General features: G+C 39.3%; 1 protein-coding gene across 3 annotated transcripts in view; it reads right to left on the minus strand.

Annotated features, from left to right (window-relative positions):
* Positions 1-486: 486 nt before the first annotated feature.
* VEPH1 (ventricular zone expressed PH domain containing 1) overlaps positions 487-24308 on the minus strand; it is a 255018-nt gene continuing 231196 nt past the window's right edge. For all 3 annotated transcript variants that reach the window (XM_063620307.1, XM_063620306.1, XM_063620308.1), the window contains 2 exons: positions 6816-6952; positions 487-2111 (listed from right to left, as the gene is read on the minus strand). In XM_063620307.1, the coding sequence (XP_063476377.1) occupies positions 1875-2111; positions 6816-6952 (374 nt within the window). In that variant the 3' untranslated portion in view covers positions 487-1874. The remainder of the gene's footprint in view (positions 2112-6815; positions 6953-24308) is intronic.

Below are 24308 nucleotides of genomic sequence, written 5' to 3' on the forward strand. Positions count from 1 at the left end.
TTATTAATTTGGCTTTTGTGACATCATTTCTCCTGATCTACATCATCTCTCAACACTAATCAGCTACACCAGCTGCCTTTACTTAAATGCTGGTGTCTCAAGGAACCCTTATTAATTCTTTTGTCTTCTTATTCTCTCTGGGTAATTTCATCTACTTTTGCATCTTTGGCGACTACCTATATATCCAGTGATCCTGAATTTTGACCTCCAGAACTCTATTTCCAATGTGTAATAAATTCTGTGACTCACAATACCCTCAAACTTTACTTGTTAAAATGGAATTGTCTCCTTTCGCAAACATGGCCCTTTTTATATTCCCTATCCTAGTAAGTTAGCAGGAGGGTCAAGGTGTTGACCATTCATAATCTTTCTCCAGGTTTCTATACTAGACTACATAATCAATAAATTTCAAGGAAACAGTTATCCATTGTATGTAGCCCAACTTAGCTTTTGTATTAGTTAACACTGCATAACAAATCACCACAATTTAGATTTAAAACAGCATACATTTATTATCTGAAAGTTTCTGTGGGTCAGGAGTCCAAGCGTGATTTAGCTGGGTCCTCTGCTCAGAGTTTCACAAAGCTGCAAGCAAGGTGTTGGCTGGGGCTGGGCTTTTATCTGAGATTCAGATGCTTCTTCCAAGATCACATGGTTGTTGACAAAACTTATTTCCTTGCAGCCGTAGCGCTCATGGCAGCTTGCTTATTTAAGGCTAATAGGAGAGAGAGTCTCTGACTTGTTCTCTCTCTTTTAAAGGACTAGTCTGATTAGGTCAGGCCCACCCAGGGGATCTCTTTGATTAACTCAAAGTCAGCTGATTAGAAACCTTATGTGTATCTGTAACTTCTCTTCACTTTTGCTATATAATGTAACATAATATGGGAGAGATGATCTCATCACTTTTGCCATATTCTGTTGGTTAGAAGCAGGTTACATGTCACACCCACACTCAGCGGGGGAGGGGATTATACCAAGGCATGGATTGTTGAGAATCACCCTAGAATTCTGTCTATCATAGTGTAATTATATATCTATGTAGTGAAAAAAATAGATGTTTGTAATTTGGAGGTATTAAAAGGTTGAATACAAAGAAAAAATTATAGAACTTCAAAGTCTTAATTTTAATGGAGATGGCACATTATTTTGAAGATAGAGAAAATGGCTTTCTATCCTTTTTCTATATTACACTTAGTGCCTTGGGCAGGATATATGTCCAAGTATCTAAACTGTAGTTTATATTATATGAACTTAAATGGAATAATTAAATAAGTAATTCTGAAAGACAAGTATTTAATGACATAACTGGCTTGATTTGAGAACCATTTTACTATGTGTTAGCCTCATTTGTAGTAAGAGAGGATCATGTAATTATATGTCTATAAGTAAGTTATATGGTTTTTCTCAGTGTACATTAGTTCAACGTTTCTAACAGTTTTTTTAAAATTTTTCTTTTAATACCTTTGACAGACTGTGATTTTCATCAGAAGTGCTAATCTTTCCTCAGGATGGAGAGTTCAGGCATCTTTTCATGTTGTTTTCTCACAGTTTTAATGACATATCTACTGAAGTTCTTTTATCGGTGACTTTTCCCTCCTGGCCCCACACTATCTGAGGGCATACTCTCTAGCTCCTTTTATTTTATTTTATTTTTGTAGGCATCAGATATATTCTGAAGTCAATACTAAAGCTGTTAGAGTATGACATTTACTAAGAATCCTGCCATTTTAGGCCCTTCTTCTTAAAGGACAACAATTCCATTGGTATTTAGTAAAAAACAACATGGTTTGGTAAATTTAGCTCTTTTTGTTGACATTAGCAGTGATAATACAATGCCTGTGGTGTGTAATCGTCGTGGCTGACTTGTAAATTCCCTACAGATATGTGGTTACTTCTCTACTTTCCCTCTCTTTGGCTTGGGCAACTGCCACGTTGATGCACTGGAGCCATTCTTCTGCATTCTTCTCATCCTTGGCCTTAAAGACATAGGTTTTATTGTCTGTGAAGATTTCGAAAGCCCGGGGGAGAGAGCGGTCCCTGCGTTTCTTGGCCACAGCCTTCACACTCTGTACTTTGCTGAGTTCTATTGGGCAGTCGTCAGGGTCATCTTTCTGAAAGGCATGGGAAGAAAAGAACACGGCCTGGCTGTTACTGTAGGCAAGGATCTCTGGTTACTGGAGAACTTTCTAAGAGGGCCAGAATCCTTTCACTTTTTATGGCTAAAGACCTTTGTTATTTTGGGTGCTAAGGCCTCAGAATCATTAGAATAACTGAAGGAGTGAGCAATCGGGCTTTTGTTAGAGCATCATAAGTTGACACAAGATAACTAATTTAAAGAATATTATTATATTTGGTTGTCTGTGCCCTGCCCCCAGAGGTGGAGCCTACAGAGGCAGGCAGGCCTCCTTGAGCTGTGGTGGGCTCCACCCAGTTCGAACTTCCTGGCTGCTTTGTTTACCTAAGCAAGCCTGGGCAATGGCGGGCGCCCCTCCCCCAGCCTCGTTGCCGCCTTGCAGCGTGATCTCAGACTGCTGTGCTAGCAATCAGCAAGACTCTGTAGGGACATGGATGAAACTGGAAAACATCATTCTCAGTAAACTATCGCAAGGACAAAAAACCAAACACCGCATGTTCTCACTCATAGGTGGGAATTGAACAATGAGAACTCATGGACACAGGAAGGGGAACATCACGCTCCGGGGACTGTTGTGGGGTGGGGGGAGGGGGGAGGGACAGCATTAGGAGATACACCTAATGCTAAATGACGAGTTAATGGGTGCAGGAAATCAACATGGCACATGGATACATATGTAACAAACCTGCACATTGTGCACATGTACCCTAAAACCCTAAAGTATAATAAAAAAAAAAAAAGAATATTATTATAAAGTGGGATTTGGGAAAAATTCAGAGTTCTTTCATTTTCTATTAATGCTATATTAATAGAAGAAGGTGCAACGGTACAATTTGTAGTGCTATTAACTTATAACTTCAGGTAGTTTAGGAGGCATGAAATTGAATTTTCCTTTGTGCTACCTCTGAGAAAGATTTTGCTAGACCTTAACTGAATAGAGAGGTTTCTAGTGTTTGCATAGACCAAACTGTTTTTGAAACTCTCTGCAGCTTTGGAAGCATGCTTTGTCTACAAACAGTAAGAGAAGAAATATTTAATGATGTTACATTTGCCTTTTATTAAAGCAAAAATTTAAGGATCTCTACAATACCAAGGTCATCACACTGGGCTAAGAAGAATAATTTTAAGGGGCCAGATATTTCTTTGAAGCAATTTCAGGTCTTTCACATGAATACATTTTGTCTACTAAACAAAGTACCTGTGGTTGAGAATCTTGCCAATTCTCCTTGCCCACCTCTCCTGCTGCAATCACCCTCCTTTCACTTTGCAATGAAAAAGCATCCTCTTCATTCATCCCATAGTTTCTATGATGTTTTGTCCAATGTAAAAATATCTCAGAAGTACCAAACAAAAAAGCAATTCCAACTATTGACGTCAGGGAAGTATCCATCAGCCAAGGCAATGTAATCACTCCTCATCTATTTCATTACGAGATGCATTTTCAATAATATTTCAATTTTTAATGTTTAATAATTATTAAGCTTGGCATTATACTTATGGATTTTCATGAAGGATATAACTTTTTAAAAAGATAACTGAATCAGAAAAAATAACACTTGGAGATGGATGGTCACAAGAAATTTAAACAATTAAATTTCAATTATACATATAGTTTTACTCAGTGAAAAATGAAATGCCATTCAGGATAAAATGCTGTGATGGAGGTAGAACAGAAACATGATTAAAAAAAAGAGAGAAACAATGTGAACATTTCTATTTAAAAAAGAGTTAATTTATGTATTAAAAATAGTGTTAGGTGTTAAACTGCTAAGGTATTTTAATCCAATGGTTACATTTAATGGAGAGATGTAATCCTTTTGTTTTAAAATGTCAATATTTACAATTCAACAGAAATTACAGTCCGGGCAAATGTTTAAACTTATGATAAAAGTGTTGCTGCAACTTAAAATGCTTCAAGGTACTACATAGATTTTTCAAAATTCTTTTAGGGTACACAGGATAAAGTTTGAAGACATACACACTAGACAATACTTTGTTAGCCTAATTTGGTTTACAGTAAGTATCTGACAGTAATAAAATTGCATTTCTTTGAAGTAGTCTATAGTACAGAGATTGATAAGAAAATAAAAAGTTACCATAGTGATTTAAAGATGGACAGTGAATCAACTGAGACAGGAATAGACAGAAAGTCAAAGGACACTATTTCCTAGCTGGTTGGTGGAGATCAAGGTCTTAAAAATGCAAAAGTGAAAGATTAGAGTCTTCCATTAGAGTCTTTCAACCTCAGCTCTAATTTTAAAATGCACATTTCTTTCATTTAAAAAGGGCCCTTTTACAAGGACCTGAAGCTTCAGCAGGACTGTTGACCACTGGTAGGTTATTGTTTCCCTGGAGATTAGAGGTATTTTGCTGTGGCCTTCATGCTATATTAAATTATTTCCCACTATTTGAGCCGCAAGTTTTGTCAGAGTTATGGAATGTCAGACCATTATTTCCTGACAAACATGTCAAACAAGTTACCTAATTATAAAATTGCTTTTTCTTTAAACCTTATTAAAAAGCCATGAATCAGAAAGTATAAAGGTCATTATTTGAGTTCAGAAAAACATTCTCATAGATCAACTCTGCTTTGTCTTAAGGGATCTGGAAAATTACTACGTCTTCATTTCTATTCTTGATTCCTTGAATAAAAACAGAAAATTCAGATAGTCATTTTAAACACTTTAAACGTGCTTTAGTGTGAACCTATGCTAAAAAAGTTTCTTCACGTTTCCAATAGCTGTCTAAATTGAACTGCCCTTTCAAAAAGATGTTCAGCCACAGAAAAGTCCATCTGTATATGTTATGATACACATAGATGAAGAAAGTAACATGAGTACACAGTAGGTATCACAAAAAATATTCTTTTTCATTCAAAAAGTTAACAGGAGTCTTATAAATTAAAAGATCACTGGTCAGAATTTGCCTTAATTCAAATACACGATACTTGATTCCTGTTGATTAAAATGTTCAAATAAGTTTTATAATGAGGACTCTAAAGGTATAGTGCATATGGCCCAGAATGAATTATAATTTTTAACTAATTTACCACTTTTCATTAATTAATTCAGACAGTTTGGTTTATGTGATGGTTAAATTTATGTGTCAACTTGACTGGGCTAATGGGTACCCAGACAGCTGGGAAAGCATTATTTCTGCATGTGTCTGTGAGGTGTTTCTGGAAGAGGCTGGCATTTGAATTAGTGGACTGAGTGAAGAAGATCCACGCTCACCATTGTGGGTGGGCATCATCCAATCTATTGGGGATCTGGATAGAATAAAAAGTTAGAGGAAAGATAAATTTGCTCTTTCTTCTTGAGCTGAGACATGCATTCTCTCCTGCCTGTGGACATCAGAGCTCCTGGTTTTGGGGCCTTCAGACTCTGGGACTTACATCCCTCCCCCCAGCTCCCCCCAGACCCAGGTTCTCAGGCCTTTGGCCTTGGACTGGGAGTTATATCATTGACTCCCTTAATTTTCTGGCCTTAGGACACGGACTGAATTACACCACCAGTTTTCCTGGTTCTCCAGCTTGCACACAGCATATCATGGAACTTCACACCCTCCATAATTTCATGAGCCAATTCCCATAGTAAATCTCTTATATGTCTTTATATATCCTATTGGTTCCATTTCTATGGAGATCCCTGGTGAGTATAGTTCACCACTGAGTCTGTATTTTAAGTATACATGGGAAGCAGTAAACTCATTTAAGAACATGCTTTGGTGTAACACTGCCTGATCTTGACCCCAGTTATACCCTTTCTCACCTTATTAGCTTTATCCTTGGACAATCCAATCAGTTTCTTTGACTCAGTTTCCTCATTTGTAAAATGGCAATAATAGCAGTGGTGGCCTAATAGGATTGTTTTGAGGATTGTTTAAGGCAATCCAAGGTGTTGCATAGTAGGCACTGGAAAAATGCTAGTCATTATGATTATTTTCTAAAATAGCCAAGAAGTAGGTCAAGATTTGATTCCTCTTGATCCTGAATCAGTAGAGTTTAATGATACGTAAAACCAATTTGAAAAGGAGAGAAGATAACTTTGCATTATTGATTGCAGTGGAATGCTACTTCAGAGGTTTCCCACTGAAAATTCAGAATACAAATAATTACTGAACATCCTATTCAAATGGAAAATTATATTAAATATTTATTAATTTGATCATAATTCTACTATATTCATTAACTGAATGTTAAATAGATGAAAGACAGTAATATTTTAATCAGAATTAAACTTTGTTGACTATAAAAAGTACCTAAAGTAAATCAACCTTCATTCTTTCCTCCTTGCCTATGTCCTCCTTTTTTGGACCGCCACTTCCAAATATAAACTATAGCTATAAAAAAATCAGAGCCAATATCATAAGTCATAAATTTGTGTACATGGTCCACAAGGAAACAAAGGGCACGGTGTCTGAGTCAAGACTTAGTAGTCCCTCTGTGGTTCAACTAAAAAGTCAACTAAAACAAGCTTCCATAATAAACTGGAAGAGGACAGTGAATCAACTAACATAGGAATAAACAGACTAGACACAGACATATGTGACAAAACAATGCCGTAAGATAGTGAAATGGAGAGGAAAAAATTATAAGTTTAAACTCAAGACAAAATGTCTAGCTATTGGTGGAGATCAAGACCTTAAAAATGCAAGTGTAAAAGATGATGGAGGAACTTACAGACTTTCCTTTTTGAAACAGAAGTTGATTTCCAGCCAATGTAAAATAGCGTGTTTTCCACCTTTTGATGAACTTCCATCTGACTTGCTTCTCTTTAAGTTTTCCTTCTATGAGAGGCTGGCCATCTTGATTTACGACTGTTGAAGGTAGCAGAATAATCATGCCATGTATTTTCCAATATTTACTGGGTAGGTGATCAAAAGTCAGAACTGTACAGTGTACCAGAACCCAGTTAGCACATTTGGAAAGTAGGCTAATAAATGATGAATTTGGTTAACCTTTCCTCCTTTGTCCCTAAAAGAATGCACAATTCAGATATGACAATGGAAAACTGTTGAAAGCCCTCATTGCCATTTTCAAAAGGAATTGGTTCACACAAAGAGCATCTGTTAGCAGTATTTAAAGTTTATCTGGATATTTAGCTTTCCGTGCTTGGTTTCTTTGTTTCATGGTATACCATTTCTAATGTTGGAATGACCAAATTAATTTGGAACACTTTGAAATTTTGGCACAAAGTATCTAGTATGCCATAAGCTTCATTTTGATTTTGCCAGTAACTAGGTAATAAAAAACAAATTTCCATGCTTTACGACACATGAACTGCTGGAAATATAGCTTTATAAATAATCATAAACCCAAGTATATTTAGCTATTTGGCAGCAAAAGTCAGTGCAGCACTCCAAAAGACATGGTTCCTAAGACCATAACACCAAGCAGCAAAGGCAAACTTACCCAACTCTTGTACATGCTATTCTCACTCTCTGGAACACATGTACTCTCTTTCCCCTCTCTGTATTCCCATCTTCACCTAGTCAACAACTGATCACTTCACACTTCAACTTAAATGTTGCTTCCTTTGGAAAGCCCTCTCCAAATCCAGATGAGGCTTTCCCCCATATGTTCTCATGGCACATGGCATCTTTCTTATATATCAGGGATTATCATTTGTAGATGGATATTAGTGCTTATCTGATTAATATTTTTCTGTCTCATTCAGTTGGAAGCTCCACAAGGGCAGGGTCTTTGCTTTGTTCACTGTTGAATCACCAAGCATCTAACATGGTGCCTGGCAAATAGTAGGAAGTCTATAAATATTTGTTGACTGAATGGACTAATTTTACATTGAAGCAGAGTGTGCATGATTACAAATGATCATAGAATTAGAAGATCCATTGCAATGTCAGAGTTTAGATGCTGAACTGAAGAATTTTATTCCTTTTACCAACAACATAAGATTCACTCTTCAAATTCAGATGAAAGCATCTGATTTCAGCAGAAGGGGGCAATGGAAAGCTCCATCTGTAGTAGGACTATTTATTTATATATATTTATCTTCAATTTTCGTAGCACCTTGAAAGTAATAAAATTTGTTTCATCAGTTTGGAAAAATTCTGGACTGTGCCTGTTTGACCCTATGAACACAACCTGCCCTTTGTATGCTACTATTTCTTTTTTCTAATATAGGTCTAATAATTGCCTCACAGGATTGTCCACCTTCACAGAACATTTTCAGGATAAAAATAATAAAACGTATAGTTTTCTTTTCTTTTCTTTTTCTTTCTTTTCTTTTTTTTTGACAGTCTACTCTGTCACCCAGGCTGGAGTGCAGTGGCACAATCTCGGCTCACTGCAGCCTCCACCTCTTGGGCTCAAGTAATTCCCCTGCCTCAGCCTCCCAAGTAGCTGAGACTACAGGCATTCGCCACCACGCTTGGCTAAATTTTTGTATTTTTAGTAGAGACGAGGTTTTGCCATGTTGGCCAGGCTGGTTTCAAACTCCTGGCCTCAGGTGATCCATCCGCCCCGGCCTCCCAAAGTGCTGGGATTACAGGTGTGAGCCACCATGCTCAGCCAAAATGTAGAGTTTTCATAAACGAAGTACTATTAAGGCTATTTTTTTTTTTCCGGATGACTATTCAATTGGCTGTTCCATTGTCAACTCCAAATTAAGGCTAAAAACTGGCCAGGCACAGCAGCTCATGTCTGTAATTCCAGCACTTTGGGAGGCCGAGGTGGGTGGATCACCTGAGGTCAGGAATTTGAGACCAGCCTGGCCAACTTGGTGAAAGCCCATCTCTACCAAAAATACAAAAATTAGCTCAGTGTAATCTCAGCTATTTGGGAGGCTAGGCAGGAGAATTGCTTGAGCCTGTGAGGTGGAGGTTGCAGTGAGCTGAGATTACACCACTGCACTCCAGGCTGGGCAATAGAGTGAGACTCCGTCTCAAAAAACAAACAAACAAACACTGAAAATACATATCGAATATATTGTAAGATAGTGATAAGGACTATGATGAAAATAGAATAGGGAGTAAGTGACTTGGGGGCTTGGTGTGCATGCATGCATTTCAGTGGTCAGGAAAGAGCTTGGATGTTTGAGGTGATGACATTTGATCTGAGACCTCAGTGATAAGACCCCCAATCTTCTGAGAAGCTCCAGTGGAGGCTACTACTGAGCATAGCAGAGGCAAAAGAAAGCAGGAACTCGTGAAATATAAACTTACAATTAATATCAAGAAAATAATTTCAGAGTTCTGCTTTGCTTTGATAGGAATTGTCTGATGTGAAGCATTCTTAAAGCTAGTAATGCTCTTTGCAAATTTAAATTTTCCATAAACATAGTGATTTCCTTTGTGCAACCACATCTACAGAGACTTCAGTTAAAGCGCTTAGGGCACTGTGTCTCCCCACTGGGTTACGCGTTCCTTGAGATCAGGAACAGCCTTAACACAGTTCCTGCCGGGCTAGAGGCTCAGTAAATGTTTATTAACAGTACACCACTGAGTCACAAAGGGTGCAGCAGACTATCTAGTATGAGGAAAGAAGGTTTCAAAAGGTGATCCAAGAGGAGAAAAAAGGGGAAAATAAGTAAAAACAACAAAAACAAAATACCAAAGCCGAAATTAATTTAACAAATTTAAAAACACCTATTTTTCATATTTTCAAGCGAGAGAAAATGGTAATGTAATGTTTGAGGATTTTTAATATTAACTTAGAAGATTTAGATTTGAATCCTCTAAATTACAATTTTCTAATCAGCAAGAGAAAATAATAATGCTCCCCCCCCCTTTGAAAAGGGATTCTGGGAGGTCAAAAATCAAAAGAAAGAAATTTATGTGAGGACACTGGGTAAATAGCAAAGCACAAGGCACTGCTTCTCCCTCACCCTAGCCCCACTTCTAGGAAAGACTTGACTTTACAATTTTTTTGTTTTGTTTTCCTAAGACAGGGTGTCACTCTGTCACCAAGGCCGGAGTGCAGTGGTGAGATTTTGGCTCACTGCAACCTCTGCCTCCCAGGCTCAGGTGATCCTCCCACCTCAGCCTCCTGAGTAGCTGGGACCACAGGTGCACACCACCACACTTGGCTAATTTTTTTTTTTTTTTTTTTGAGAGGAGTCTTGCTCTTTCACCCAGGCTGGAGTGCAGTGGCACGATCTCGGCTCACTGCAAGCTCCACCTCCAGGGTTCACGCCATTCTCCTGCCTCAGCCTCCAGAGTAGCTGGGACTACAGGCGCCCACCACTACGCCCGGCTAATTTTTTGTATTTTTAGTAGAGACGGGGTTTCACCATGTTAGCCAGGATGGTCTCGATCTCCTGACCTCGTGATCCACTCGCCTCGGCCTCCCAAAGTGCTGGGATTACAGGCGTGAGCCACTGCGCCTGGCCCACACTTGGCTAATTTTTTTGTATTTTTGGTATAGACAGGGTTTCATCATGTTGCTCAGGGTGGTACCATGGTTTTAATGACAAGATGATTTAATGTAATGCTATTTAATAATGATACATTTTTCCTGTCTCAGTCTTTCATATTTACTCAAAGAAACATTTGAAATAGTTATGATATCTGAGATGATTTGAAATAATGATTGACTTAGGTAATATTTAAGTACATGGATCCTTTTGGATCTGATATAGAGGATTAGCTACTTTATTTTTTCTCAAGGCAGATCCAAATGTTTCACTTAAAGAGTTATGTGTGACAAAAGTTTACAAGGAACACTGGGCAAAACTGTTGGAGTCCTTAAAGACATGGGTGAATGGGATATGATGACTATGATGAGACAGTCAAGACAAAATGATAGGCTTACTAACAACAAAGGATGAAGGACTTCAGAGACAAGCTGGGAAGCAAAGACCTTTCACTGTAGCCCAGTGAAAATCAGCCTAGGGGAAAAAAATCAATGGAAACGGTTTTAGAAAGGAAATGTTAGCAGAACTTTAAAGTAGCTGAATGTGAGGCCCCAAATTTAGGTGTTAGAGTCAGTTTCAGAGAAGTCAGTAAAAGCCAGGCTATTTGGAGCTGTGAGATTTATTTAAAAATAATTTCAAAAAACAAAACAAAATTTTTATCATATCCTATATCTTAAAAAACTGTTTTTTTTTGTTTCCTTTTTTTTTTTTTTTTGCTATTATGTCTAACATATGCATGGCTGGGGACATGTCATTTTAAAGGTCTATTGCCCATAGTACGTCCTTTTAAGCAAGTGATTCAGATATGTTATCACAGCCTCTTCATAGCTAAAACAAGAAACTATTTTTTCTAAGATTATCATATTCCATTTGAAAAATAACATGTGGAATATCTATGAGGGTATGATCATGTATCATCTAAAATAACTTGTTTGCATTTTCTCACTTTCCAGTTAACACATTATTTCATTTGAAGCACCACAATTTGGCCAGGTGTGGTGGCTCATGCCTGTAATCCCAGTGCTTTGGGAGGCCGAGACAGAGGGATCATTTGAGGCCAGGAGTTGAGACCAGGAGTTTGTGACCAGGCTGAGCAACATAGCGAGACCCTGTCTCTACAGAAAAATAAAATAAAATAATTAGCTGGGCATGGTGGCATGCACCTGTAGTCCCAGGTACTCACGGGGGTGAAGGGGTGCAGAGGTGGGAGGATCGCTTGAGCCTCAGAGGTCAAAGCGTGCAGCAAGCTATGATCATGCCACTGCACTCCAGCCTGGGTGACAGAGTGAAATGCCATCTCTTAAAAAAAAAAAAAGCAAAACAAACCAAAACACCAAAAAACAAAGCACCACAATTTGGCTAGGACATTCTCTACTAACATGGATCTGTTTATTTTTTTAAATATCAACTGGCTATAAAAGCTATGGGTTATTAAATTGAATTTTCTAGTGCAATTGGAACCCAAACTGTTACTGTTTGTCAACTTAAAAGTTTTTCAGAATGCTAATACAAATGTTTATATGTTAATTGTATCCCTTTTCTGCACCAAGTTAAAAATATTTGTTACTAAAAAAATAAATTTTGAAGGGGTTGATCTTATTCAACATGAAGTTGATGAGTAAGTATAATAATAACAGGTCTCCCAGAGCTGAGAAGACCCACAGCAGGAAGAATAAAAGATAAAGAATATTCATCTGCTCATTTATCAATCATCCACCCACCCCGTATGTATTTTCAAGCACAGATAGGCTGTAAGGCACTATATTTGGATCTGAGGGGTTATAAAATCACCCTCACAGGGAGCTTTAATTTATCATCTAGGGAAGATATGGCATTTTACAAATTCTACTGCTCAGTGTAGGGTTTGGCAAGTGCCACCGAGAAGTTTAAGCCACGTGTTACAGCATTTGAAGAGCAGAAATTCCACTTCTAGTTGAGACAAGGTGACATGAGAGCTAGGACCCTCATGAAGAAGAGAGAATTTTCCAGATAGAGTGCAGAAAAGGATCAGATAGAATTTTCCAGATAGAGTGGTAGCAAGGTAGGTGTGTGAGGGAAAACACACAAAAGAACCTGAAGAAGCCGGAAGAATCAACAAACTCAGAAACAAGTAAAGCAGGTGCTCTCGAACAGTCATGGGCTGACGGGTGAAGGGAGAAGTCAATTCAAGGCTTTCTAGGTGTAAGATCCAGGAAAGAGACTGGGTAACAGTCACAGAGAGGTCATATTGGACTTTATGGGAAAGTTTTTCTGAAGCCCCTTTAGAAAGGACTAAGAAAGAGCCTAGAGCCTGTGAGGGTCCAGCTAGCCCAGCATGAAGCCTCATGGGCCCCAGATGGGATCAATGATGTGTCAGGCAGGGTCTTGGCAGGAAACAGATGGCATCTCAAATTGAGCAATTGAGAAGAGTTAATAGAGTTAATAGATTATTTACTCAGATGTAGGCAAGGCGTAGGAAAAGCGCCATAGTACTCTGGGGCCAGTAACCATGCGGGCCTAACACCCCTCCTCCTGAAGAGGAAAGGGCAGAGAATAGTTAGGACTTAGTGGGAGACCTGTATGGAGAACACTGTTTGATAACAGCTGTGGCCTGGAATAGAGGACACTGTCGACCCTCGGTGTCCAAGCAGGGAGGCAGCCAGCAAATCAATAACTCAACCTCACTCTCCTCCCTCCCTCTGCTTACTGGTGTCCCCAGTGGTGGAAGGTACCTGAAAGCCAGAGCTAAAAGAGCCTATTGAAACAATCACTACATGGCAGCCTGTGGGACATGGAGCTGGGCAGGAGAGATGGAGAACAGAAACGATCAGGCACAGATTACATATCAAATTCAACAAAGTTCAGATATACGAGGGAACTTCAAAGGTTCATAAAAAATGGAATTAGAAGATAAAAATAAAAAGTGGAAACTGTATTTCTCAACATAAACTCCATCAAGTTCAAGACACTTTCGTAAGTGGTAATATCAGCCATTTAGTCCATTATTAAAGACCTAAGGTCCTGGGAATTTAACCATGTTGATGCAGTCTTTTTAACACTATTAATTGAAGCAAAATAAGTGCCCTTTGCAGATTTTTTAAGATTAGGAAACAAAAAGTCAGAAGGAGCCAAATCAGGACTGTAAGGTGGATGCCTAATAATTTTCCATGGAAACTCTCTCAAAATAGCCCTTGTTTGGTGAGAAGAACGAGCAGGAGCATTGTTGTAGTGGACAAGGACTCTCTAGTAAAGCTTTCCTGGGTGTTTGTCTCTTTTCTTTTTCCTTCCTTTCTTCCCTCCTTCCTTCCTTCCTTCCTTCCTTCCTTCCTTCCTTCCTTCCTTCCTTCCTTCCTTCCTTCCTTTCCTTCCTTCCTTCTTTCCCTTTCTCTCTCCCTTTTTCTCTTTCTTTCTTTCTCTCATTCTTTCTTTCCTTCTTTCTTTCTTTCCTTTCTCTCTCTCTCCCCCTCCCTCCCTCCCTCTCTCTCTTTTCTTTCTTTCTCTTTCTTTCTTTCTTTCTTTCTTTCTTTCTTTCTTTCTTTCTTTCTTTCTTTCTTTTTTTCTCTCTCTTTCTCTCCCTTTCTTTTTTTTTTTTTTTTTCCAGGGTCTCACTCTGTCTCCCAAGCTGGAGTGCAGTGACACAATCATGGCTCACTGCAGCCTCCACCTGCTGGGCTCAAGCGATTCTCCCACCTCGGCCTCCCTAGTAGCTGGGACCACAGGCACGTGTCACCACATCTGGCTGGTTTTTAAAATTTTTATTTTTGTAGAAATGGGGTTTGGCCATGTCACCCATGGTCCTCAAACTCCTGGGCTCAAGCAATCTGCCCACCTCAGGTTCCCAAAGTTCTAGGATTACAGGCATGAGCCCCTGTGCCCAGCCCCTGGGTGTTTTTCTGCTAAAACTTTTGCTAGCTTTCTCAAAACACTCTCATAATAAGCAGATGTTGTCATTCTTTGGCCCTTTAGAAAGACAACAAGCAAAATGCCTCAAGCATCCTGAAACACTTGCCATGACCTTTCTTCTTGACAGATATACTTTTGTTTTGACTAGACCAAAGTATTTATGCCTACAACTTGTCAATTTGCAGGTAGTTTGTACTACAGACATGGTGGTGATTGCCTTATTATGGAGGAAGGGTAGAAAGGAGTTAGAGAGGGAAAACCATGGGTCCAAAGAATAGAGAAAAATCCTTTTATCTCCTGGTGGTGGAATTGACTAGAAATAAATGAGATTCCTCCAGTGGTTTCTTCTCAGTTAATAAGAATTTAGCATTCATGTCATTCTCGTCATGGAAGACCGAGTTCCACTTTTTATTAATACCCTTTGCCATTCATCGATTCTCCCATTCTTCTATTCAAAATGCCTTTATGGTTACCATGCACTAGGCACATACCAGGTAAAGGGGATACAAACACAAATATGACAGTCTCAATCACTGAGATGCAAAGAAATGCAGTAAGCAAGTGAGTACAGAGTGGGATAAGTACCAGGCTAGATCCGTGCACAGGGTCTAACACACTGAGAGGCACTTATTCTAAACTGGGGCATACAAAGCAGAAAAGCTTCCTAGAGTAGATGCTGTCTGGGCTGAATTCTCAGGGAAAAGTTGCAGCTATGAAGGCAAAGGGAGGAAGGTCATTGAGCCAAAAAAAGAAATAAAAAAGAATAAAAGTTCATAGCAAAGGACCAAAGCTGTGGAAGGGAGGCATAAAATGCATTCTGGGAACTGTAACTCATTCTGGGAGGGAGCAGGATGGGAGAGAAGTGGCAAGAGGTGAGGTGTGAGAATCAGAGAGACCAATCCTAAAGAGCCTTGGGCACCAAGCAGAGTGGAATGTAATGCTTTGTAGTGTAACATAATGAAAAAAAGCTTGTGTAGTCATAGACCTCTTTTATTTCAAGAGCACAAGACTTCAACAATTCACTCTCTATCTTGTTTTAAGATTTGTTGCAATTCTGAATGTCTTTAACAAATTATAATTTATTTAACCAGTGTGCTGAATGCCATGTTTACTCTTTATTACAATAGATCACATGAGACGGTACCAAAGGCTTTCTCTAGTATAGGCCTATGGTTTATGCGGTAAGAGCACTGTCTTTGGAGGCTGACCTCAGTTGAAGTCCAGAATCTGCCACTTACTGGCTGTCTGGTCCTGGACAAGCTATTTAACGTCACTGAGCTTCCCGTTCCTACTCCCTAGAGTTATACTTAACACAACACAAATGGCTGTGGGGGTTTTGCTAGTCAAGCCATACATCCCTGCGAGGATTACATGCACCATAAATGAAGGCACATAAAAGTGCCACAACAGTTGACAGTGGCCTTGCTTAGCTGAGACCTGGTCACAATAACGGATCAATAAACAGGAGCTACTGTCATCATGATTGACATCATGGATCAATGTAAATCATAATCATCCTTTTACTGTGATGATCAGGTGGTTTTAGAAATACCAGGTCTTAATGGCCTATATCAAAGTGTGAGGAATAGTAAGAGAATTCAGAGTAAGAGAGGGACTCCTGCAGTCTTTGAACTTGGACCTTTAATAAAAATGGAGGTATGAAAGGCAATTCAAAGTGTCTCAAATGGAAGGTGAACTCTCTCTCTCTCTCTCTGCATGTGTGTGTGTTTTAAAGACAGGGTCTCCTTTGTTGCTCAGGCTGGAATACAGTGGCTTGATCATAGCTTACTGGAACCTTGAACTCCTGGGCTCAAGCGATTCTCCTGCCTCAGCCTCCCAAGTGGCTAGGACTACAGGTGCACGCCATCACACCTGGATAATTTTTAATTTTTTTTTGTAGAGATGGGGTCTTACCATGCTGCCCAGGCTGGTCTTGAACTTTTGACCTCAAGTGATCCCCCCATTTCTACCTCCCAAAGTGTTGGGATTCTAAGCATGAGCCACTGCACCTGGCCCTCTTCTGTTTTTGAGTAACTCATCCATGTATTCATTGAAACTGCCATTTACAAGCCAACCCAATAATAGATTGAGCTGCATTGGGAGAATTTCCTATGTTATCTGCGGTTGCTTCCTTCTCTTCCTAGACTTTCTGCTTGTTTCTGCTTGTTCTTGTGACAGTCTGGAAGGAATGACAATAGACAATAACCTCCACATAACTACTGTTCATATGGCACACTGACTTTCATCCAGTCTCAGAAATTGCTCATACTGTGCGCTTTTTGGCTTATACCAGTTTTGTCTTGAAAGCATTGCATTGTGCATGAATAACTCATATTTGAGACTGCCATGAGTTTAATTTGTGATATTTGAATTTCTAGATACTCTTTTCTGATTGTTAAAGGTAAACGTCTTCAAAAGAAAATATATTCTGGAAGAAAAAATATAAACCCCAGGCCGGGCATGGTGGCTCACCCCTGTAATCGCAGCACTTTGGGAGGCTGAGGTGGGCGGATTTCCTGAGCTCAGGAGTTCAAGACCAGCCTGGGCAACACGGTGAAATTCTGTTTCTGCTAAAATACAAAAAATTAGCCAGGCGTGGTGGTATGCGCCTGTAGTCCCAGCTACTTGGGAGGCTGAGGCAGGAAAATTGCTTGAACCCGGTAGGCGGAGGTTGCAGTGAGCCAAGACTGTGCCATTGCACACCAGCCTGGCGGCACAGGGAGACTCCATTTCAAGTATATATATATATATTTGAATATATTTATATATATTATATATAATGATTGACATAAATAGATATATATCAATATATAGATATATAGATATTGATTAGATATTGATATACAAATTAACTCCAAATTCTTAGTTTTTAAGTAAGAACTGAGAAAAAGTACAGTATGTCATTTTTTCCCCCTTGAAAACACTGCTTCTGGGAATTATAACTCCTATGCAGTCTATGGGGAATTTCTTTGTATATATTTAAAGTTTCAAATTTACTTCAGTCTCCTTCCATGGTTTTACTGATTTTTTTTTCTTTGGTGTGTGTGCCAGTTCTAATAAAGCAAACTATAATTCCAGAGGATATGCATAAAGAGGGCTAGAAGCATGAAATGAAGGGGTCGTAGGAGCCACATTTAGTAGACTAAGTGTCTGTGGTTTTTGAAATTGCTAAGGATCATAACAAATGGCATGTTTCTTATGAATCTCCAGGCAGCGTTTGAGAGTGCAATATTTCTCTGCTGGCAGTGAATAACCAGGAATCATGATCCTCACTGACTTTGTAACATCCTACACAATACTGTGGGGACCAAAATTGGACAGACAAACTACGTTTGACAGCAGCCGTTTGAGGGCACTGCCACCTGTGACTGAATGGCTTTGTTTCTCAGTAATTTCATACCCATCAAAACATACGCTTCTCTGACCAATTACTGATGTACTGATGCAAAAAAAACTTCAGAAATATGGTGTTGTAAGCGTTTAGGGCTATGTTTCCTGAACTGTGTTGTGAGAACCAGAGAATCAGAATTAATCTGCCGGCTTGTTAGAATGCACATTTCCAGGAACCACCCTAAACCCACTGAATCAAAATTTTGGGATAGGGTGAGAAGCCTTCCGTTTTAAACAAGGTCCACAGGTGATTCTTATGTTGCTCAAAAACTTCTAGGAAATAATTAGTATCTTCATGGTAGATGACAGTAATAGGTTATATGATATACGAAAGAGTAAAACTGCAAAACCAATTGTAGGGAGAAAACTACGATCTTTTGATAAAATTAAAGACAAAGATGGCAGTATAAGCTTAGATTCATGTTCTTGGTTTCAATCAATAGGGTTACAGAAAAAATGTTCAGAATTAGTGTTTGTGGAATTTTGCTTATTTATTGTGTTAATAGTGAAACAAAAATTCTAAGGGCACTTTCCAAGATGGTAACCTGTTTAATAGTTCTGAGCAGTACGTGTCTTTATGAGAAACTCATCAAAGAAAATTTGCCCAGGACTGCTGTGCAATGACTGATAGAGACCAATAGGAAAAGATCAGGAGAGTGGCAATGAAGAAGATAATGTTTTTTTTTTTTTTTTGAGACAGGATCTCACTCTGTCACCCAGGTTGGAATGCAGTGGCGTGATCTCAGCTCACTGCAACATCTGGCTCCCAGGTTCAAATGATTCTCTCATCTCAGCCCTGCAAGTAGCTGGGACTACAGGCCTGCACCACCACAGGCTAATTTTTGTATTTTTTGTAGAGATGGGGTTACGCCATATTGCCCAACTGATCTCCAACTCCTGGGATCAAGCGATCCACCCACCTGGGCCTCCCAAAATGCTGGGATTACAGGTGTGAGCCCCTGTGCCTGGCTGACAATTGTCTAATTGTAGGATTAACTTTTAATAAGAAAGTGTTTCACACATATCCCATGTTGGTCCTACTGAGTCTCATTAATAAGATCGCGTGGATAGATGTTATTGATAGGATCTGGCCATAGGACTTTAGTTTTAAATGTTGAGCACTTTCCCATACTGCCTGGAGATTGTAGAGTTTGCCTGGGGTTGGAAAAAATAGATCTGACAAGCTTGTGCCCTGTCTGTGATAAGGAGGACCAACTTGTTTGGGTTGTACCATTCGAGCACATTGTAACCATTGTCCCACCTGCCTGTAAATTCTTGTATTCTGGAACATTTTAAGGTGTTAACTACACTGCTTTCGTGGAATTTTTAAATAGGAGTTCCATCTGTTGTGGTTCAGTTCTTGGACTCAAACCTTTTGACAATGAATAGATGTTTATAATGTCTGCACTGGAAGCCTTAGCAGTTACATAAACACCATCACATGCTGTATGTTATGTATGAAACACACACACATATATACACATATATGTGTACATATCCATGTGTATGTATATTTTTAATACACATATATGAATATATCACACATTCTATTAACATGCCCTGTTTATTATAGTGCTTTTGAAAAGAACTTATTTAAGAAGAGACTGCTTATATAAAGAATATATTTGGCACAAAAGAGATGCTGTGAATGTCATCATATGAATATCTACCTTTTTCCTGTAAAATGAGTCACGGTTAATTCATTTATGTTTTTTGTCATCACTTGACTGAGAAAAAAATTATTACTGAAAATTTTCTGAGACGACACCAACTTTGGCCATTCATTTATTGGTACATATTTATTAAGCATCTATTGTGTGCTAGGGGCTGAGGATAGATGGATGAGGAGAGTCCACTTCATAGAACTTACTGTTTACTGGAGGAAGTAGACATTAATCTAAAAGTCACACATAGAAGAACAAGACAGCAGCTGTAACCAATGTTATGGAGAAGTTTGAGGTGCTTTGAGGACCTCAGTATGCATTGGGGGGTTACAAAAGGCTTCCAATACTGAAGCTATGAATTTGATTTGTAATAAGAAGGCTAAGATCTACTTTAACTAAGTGAAGAGGGGAGAAAGGGAATTCTTGGTAGAAGAAAAACACATATAAAAGCATTGTGGCAGGAAGAAGTACAGCGAGTCTGGGAAACTTTAAGAGGGTTCTTCTAGGCAAAGCAAAGAGAGCAGAGGGAATGTGGGACAGGATGAAGCTGGAGAAGCTGGGAGAGACCATTCCATGTGAGACCGTGAAGGTTATGTAATGAAGTTTGGTCTTTAAACTAAGAGCTATGGGAAGCTACATAAGATTTCATGCAAGGGGTGGCACAACAGATTTGTGCTTTGAAGAGTTCACTCTGGCTGCATTGTGGGAGGGAGATTGGAAGGGTTCAGAGTAGTTCAATGAGGAGGCTATGGCCATTATTGTAGGTAAAAGGTGATGGCAACTTGCACTAGTGCTGTGGAGAGAAATGGACAGATTTGAGAGCAACTGAGAGCAATTGAGAGCAATCTATCATATTGTGGTGATAGATTGGATGGGGGTGGTGGAGAAGGCAGTGAGTGGGTCTCTGGTTGGTACAACAGATTGAGTGATGTTGCATTCACTGAGCTAAGGAATGCTGGAAGAAGAGTAAGTGTTTAGGGGAAGCAAAGAGACAATCATGAGTTTTAATTTAAATGAACTGACACTGGGCACAGTGGTGCATGCTTGTAATCTCAGCTACTCTAGGAGTCTGAGGTGGGATGATTACTTGAGCCCAGGAGTTTGAGAGCAGTCTGGGCAACAAAGCAAGATCCTATCTTAAAAAACAAAACAAAATAAAATAACTGATTTTGGGGTGACTTAGAAGCAGTCAAGTAGGTGGTAGGCGATGTAAATCTAGAGTGCAGAGGAGAGGCCAGGCCAGGACTGCATATATACATCTGGAAGTTGTTGCATAGAGGTGATTACTGTAGTAAGAGGGTTACTCCAACAATGACTAGCTGGGTAAAGAAAGGTGGGATAAGAAGGAGTGTCCAGAGAGTAGGAAGGAAGCTAGAGGAGTGTTGTGTCACAGAAGCTGAAGGAGAAGAATGCTTTAAGAAGGAGGAATTGGTTTACAGAATGGAATATTGCTGAGAGACAAGTAGCATTAAGACTGAACCATGTGCAGTGCATGGGTGACTTGCAGGTTGTTAATGACCACAGACTGAGATGATACAGTTAGAAACAAGGTTAGAGAGGATTGAGTCACGAGGAGAAGGAGGCAAGAAAGTGGGCAGAGACAGACAACTCTCTTGGCTTTAAAGGGGAAGTGAGAGATAAGGCAGTAGACAGAGGGAAAGGGGAGGATAAGCCACTTAATTATGTTTAGAAGCCAATGGGAGGAGTCAGCTGGAAGGGGAACATTGAATAGAGAAGAGAAAAAGGTTAATCTAATCTATACTGGGAAGTTTGTGAGAAGGTGGGAAGGATGAAATCCAAGGCAAAATATGACCATCCTTTGATGACTTTATTCTCTGTGGCTGCTAAAAAGTACTAGTATGTCAGCTGGGGGTGGTGGCTCACGCCTGTAATCCCAGCACTTTGGGAGGCCGAGGCAGGCGGATCACGAGGTCAAGAGATTGAGACCATCCTGGCCAACATGGTGAAACCCTGTCTCTACTAAAAATACAAAAATTAGCTGGGTGTGGTGGCGCATGTCTGTAGTCCCAGCTGCTCAGGAGGCTGAGGCAGGAGAATCACTTGAACTCGGGAGGCAGAGGTAGCAGTGAGCAGAGACTGTGCCACTGCACTCCAGCCTGGCGACACAGCAATACTCTGTTTCAAAAAAAAAAAAAAAAAAAAAAGAGGGCCAGTATAGTACTGGTATTTCTTTTAAATAGGTGCGTTTGTGGCTGATAAACAAATTTCATTCTTAGTGTACTTATATAGGTCAATAAAAAAAGGATTACTCTGCAATATGATGGCTAGAGCTCTTTTAAAATATACTAAGTATTTTATTTTAAAAACTACACAAAATTCTTGAAATCAGTGTCATCTTATGCTTGTATGATGATGAAACTAATGTACTCACATTAGTCTGCCTTTCCAAAGCTTCTCCTCATCTATATATTGGCTTGACTCAGCTCGTTCTCTATGTGGAAAAGGATACATCACTATGTGTAGTGATTTGTTAGCGGATAATCACAGAATGACTGATGCTTTGTTGCAAGTATATGGCCTATCTGACACTTTTCCTCTGTATCAAGACAAGATTGTTGACCCAATATGGAAAGGCAGAGGAGTAGGAAAGTGATGCTGGATGAAAAATAGAAGTTAATCCCTGAGGGGTGTTAGTTTACTGATCTTAGCTTGTTTCTCTTCAAGATTCACAAGTTATTAGCATGATTACTATGAACTCTTTGCCTATGTGTATACTGTAACATTTTAGCATAATACTAAAATTCAATTTCCACAACATGTTGAAACCTTGTATACCCCAATGTTTTCTTCTCATGAAAGCTAATTTTCCAAGAGATGCTATTTCCAGGTTTCAGTTCAGTTAGTTGTTTTTAATTTTGAGAAAGAGCTAGATTTTTAAAAGTTAGATTTTCAAGTTGCATTTCAAAACAAATTCGATTTTTTCCCATGGGTATTCTATCACTTAAGTGATTAATGAATTGCTCAATCACTCATCTATTTGCCAAATGCTTATTAAACACCATAATGTGCCAGGCACTGGTTAAGATGTACAAAGATGAGGCATAATCCATGGTTCTTCTTGTAGTTTACTGTCCAGAGGGAAAGACTGATGGCCACATGCCAAGTGCAATACAGAAGTGTGGGCAGAGGATGGAAAGGATAGAGGGAGAGAAATTAATTCTGCTTAGGGGGTGGTATGTAGGTGTGTGTGCATATGTGTGTGTGTGTGTGTGTGAGAGAGAGAGAGACAGAGACAGAGAAAGACAGAGAGAGAAAGAGGGAGAGAGAAATGAGAGTATGTAGAGTGGTTTAAGAGGGAGAGAAGAATGTTCATACCACAGAGGCATAAAATAGGAAGATGGAAGATGGGGAAACGGAGAAAAGGAAGATTTCAGGATAATAAATTATCTCAGTTTGTAAGTGTGTTTTTATTTTGTCATTAAGTATTGCAAAGTATCTGAACAAAAAGCTGAGGTTCAATTTTACATAATCAATATATACTCAGTAGTCCCAGTATATAAATGTGAAAATGTGAAGTTATTGTATAAAAAGCATTCCATTGTTTTTGGTGCTCTACCAACACTTAGCACGTAGGACAGTGCTCTAACACACGTGGTAGAAGAAAAGACATCATACTACAATGCTAGCCACCACATACGTCAAAATTGAGTTTTTTTTTTTTTTTTTCTTTTGAGATGGAGTCTCACTCGCCACCAGGCTGGAGTGCAGTGGCACGATCTTGGCTCATTGCAACCTCCGACTCCCTGGTTCAAGCGATTCTCCTGCCTCAGCCTCCTGAGTAGCTGGGATTACAGGCACGCACCACCACGCCCAGCTAATTTTTGTATTTTTAGTAGAGACGGGGTTTCACCATGTTGGCTAGGATGGTCTCGATTTCCTGACCTTGTGATCCGCCCGCCTCGGCCTCCCAAAGTGCTAGAATTACAGGCATGAGCCACCGCTCCCGGCCAAAATTGAGTTTTCTTTTATCACTTTTAAAGTTCTATGAAAGTTGACATTGAAATTTAATGGGAAAGCTTCATATTCATAGACTCACAAGGCTATTGGTGGCCTTACGGGCTAGGTCCTCTCAGAGGTCATTTAGTTCATTTTCACATTGGCATCTAGAGTGGAAAAATAATCTAGCTCGCATGAAGGGTGCCCCCAAAGGAGACCCACAACTGCTGTTACCAATTCTTTTGACTGTCTGAAAAAACTCTCCTGACAGAAGAGGCATTTTGAAACCATCTCCATTTGCCCATGTATTCATAATATAATACGATATAATAAATAGCACATTCTTTTTTAAAATTTATATTTATTTATTTAGTTAATTAGTTTAGATTTAGAGACAGGGTCTATGGTATGTTGGCCAGGCTGGAGTGCAGTGGCTATTCACAGGCATGATTATGGTGCACTACAGCTTCAAACTCCTGGCCTTAAGCAATCCTCCCGCCACTCTTTCCTGAGTAGCTGGGACTACAGGCACTTGCCACTGCACTCAGCTTGACAGTATGTTCTTATAACATAACTATTTGAAATCAAGTTCTAAAGATGAATCATGATAGAAAGTTGTTTGAAAAAATTGTTCCATTTTCTTTTAGAACCCAAGAAGACTTTCTACTGACGATCACATTCAAATTCTAAATGTCTAGTGACTAACAGACTAATCACATGGGGCTGCTTAGATTTATTGAGGAGGACAGGAGTGCCAAAACTCTTAAGTTGTTTTTTGTAGGGTGTAAGAACAAAGGCATCCCATGTGTCTCGAGAAATGAGTGAAAGTCATGACCCAGTTCTTCCTCCTACTTTAACAAAATGTGACTGAAGAAAAAGCCAGATGTGTTCCAGGACAGACCAGCT

The sequence above is a fragment of the Symphalangus syndactylus genome, chromosome 17 (genome assembly GCF_028878055.3).
Source record: "Symphalangus syndactylus isolate Jambi chromosome 17, NHGRI_mSymSyn1-v2.1_pri, whole genome shotgun sequence".
Classification (NCBI taxonomy): domain Eukaryota; kingdom Metazoa; phylum Chordata; class Mammalia; order Primates; family Hylobatidae; genus Symphalangus; species Symphalangus syndactylus.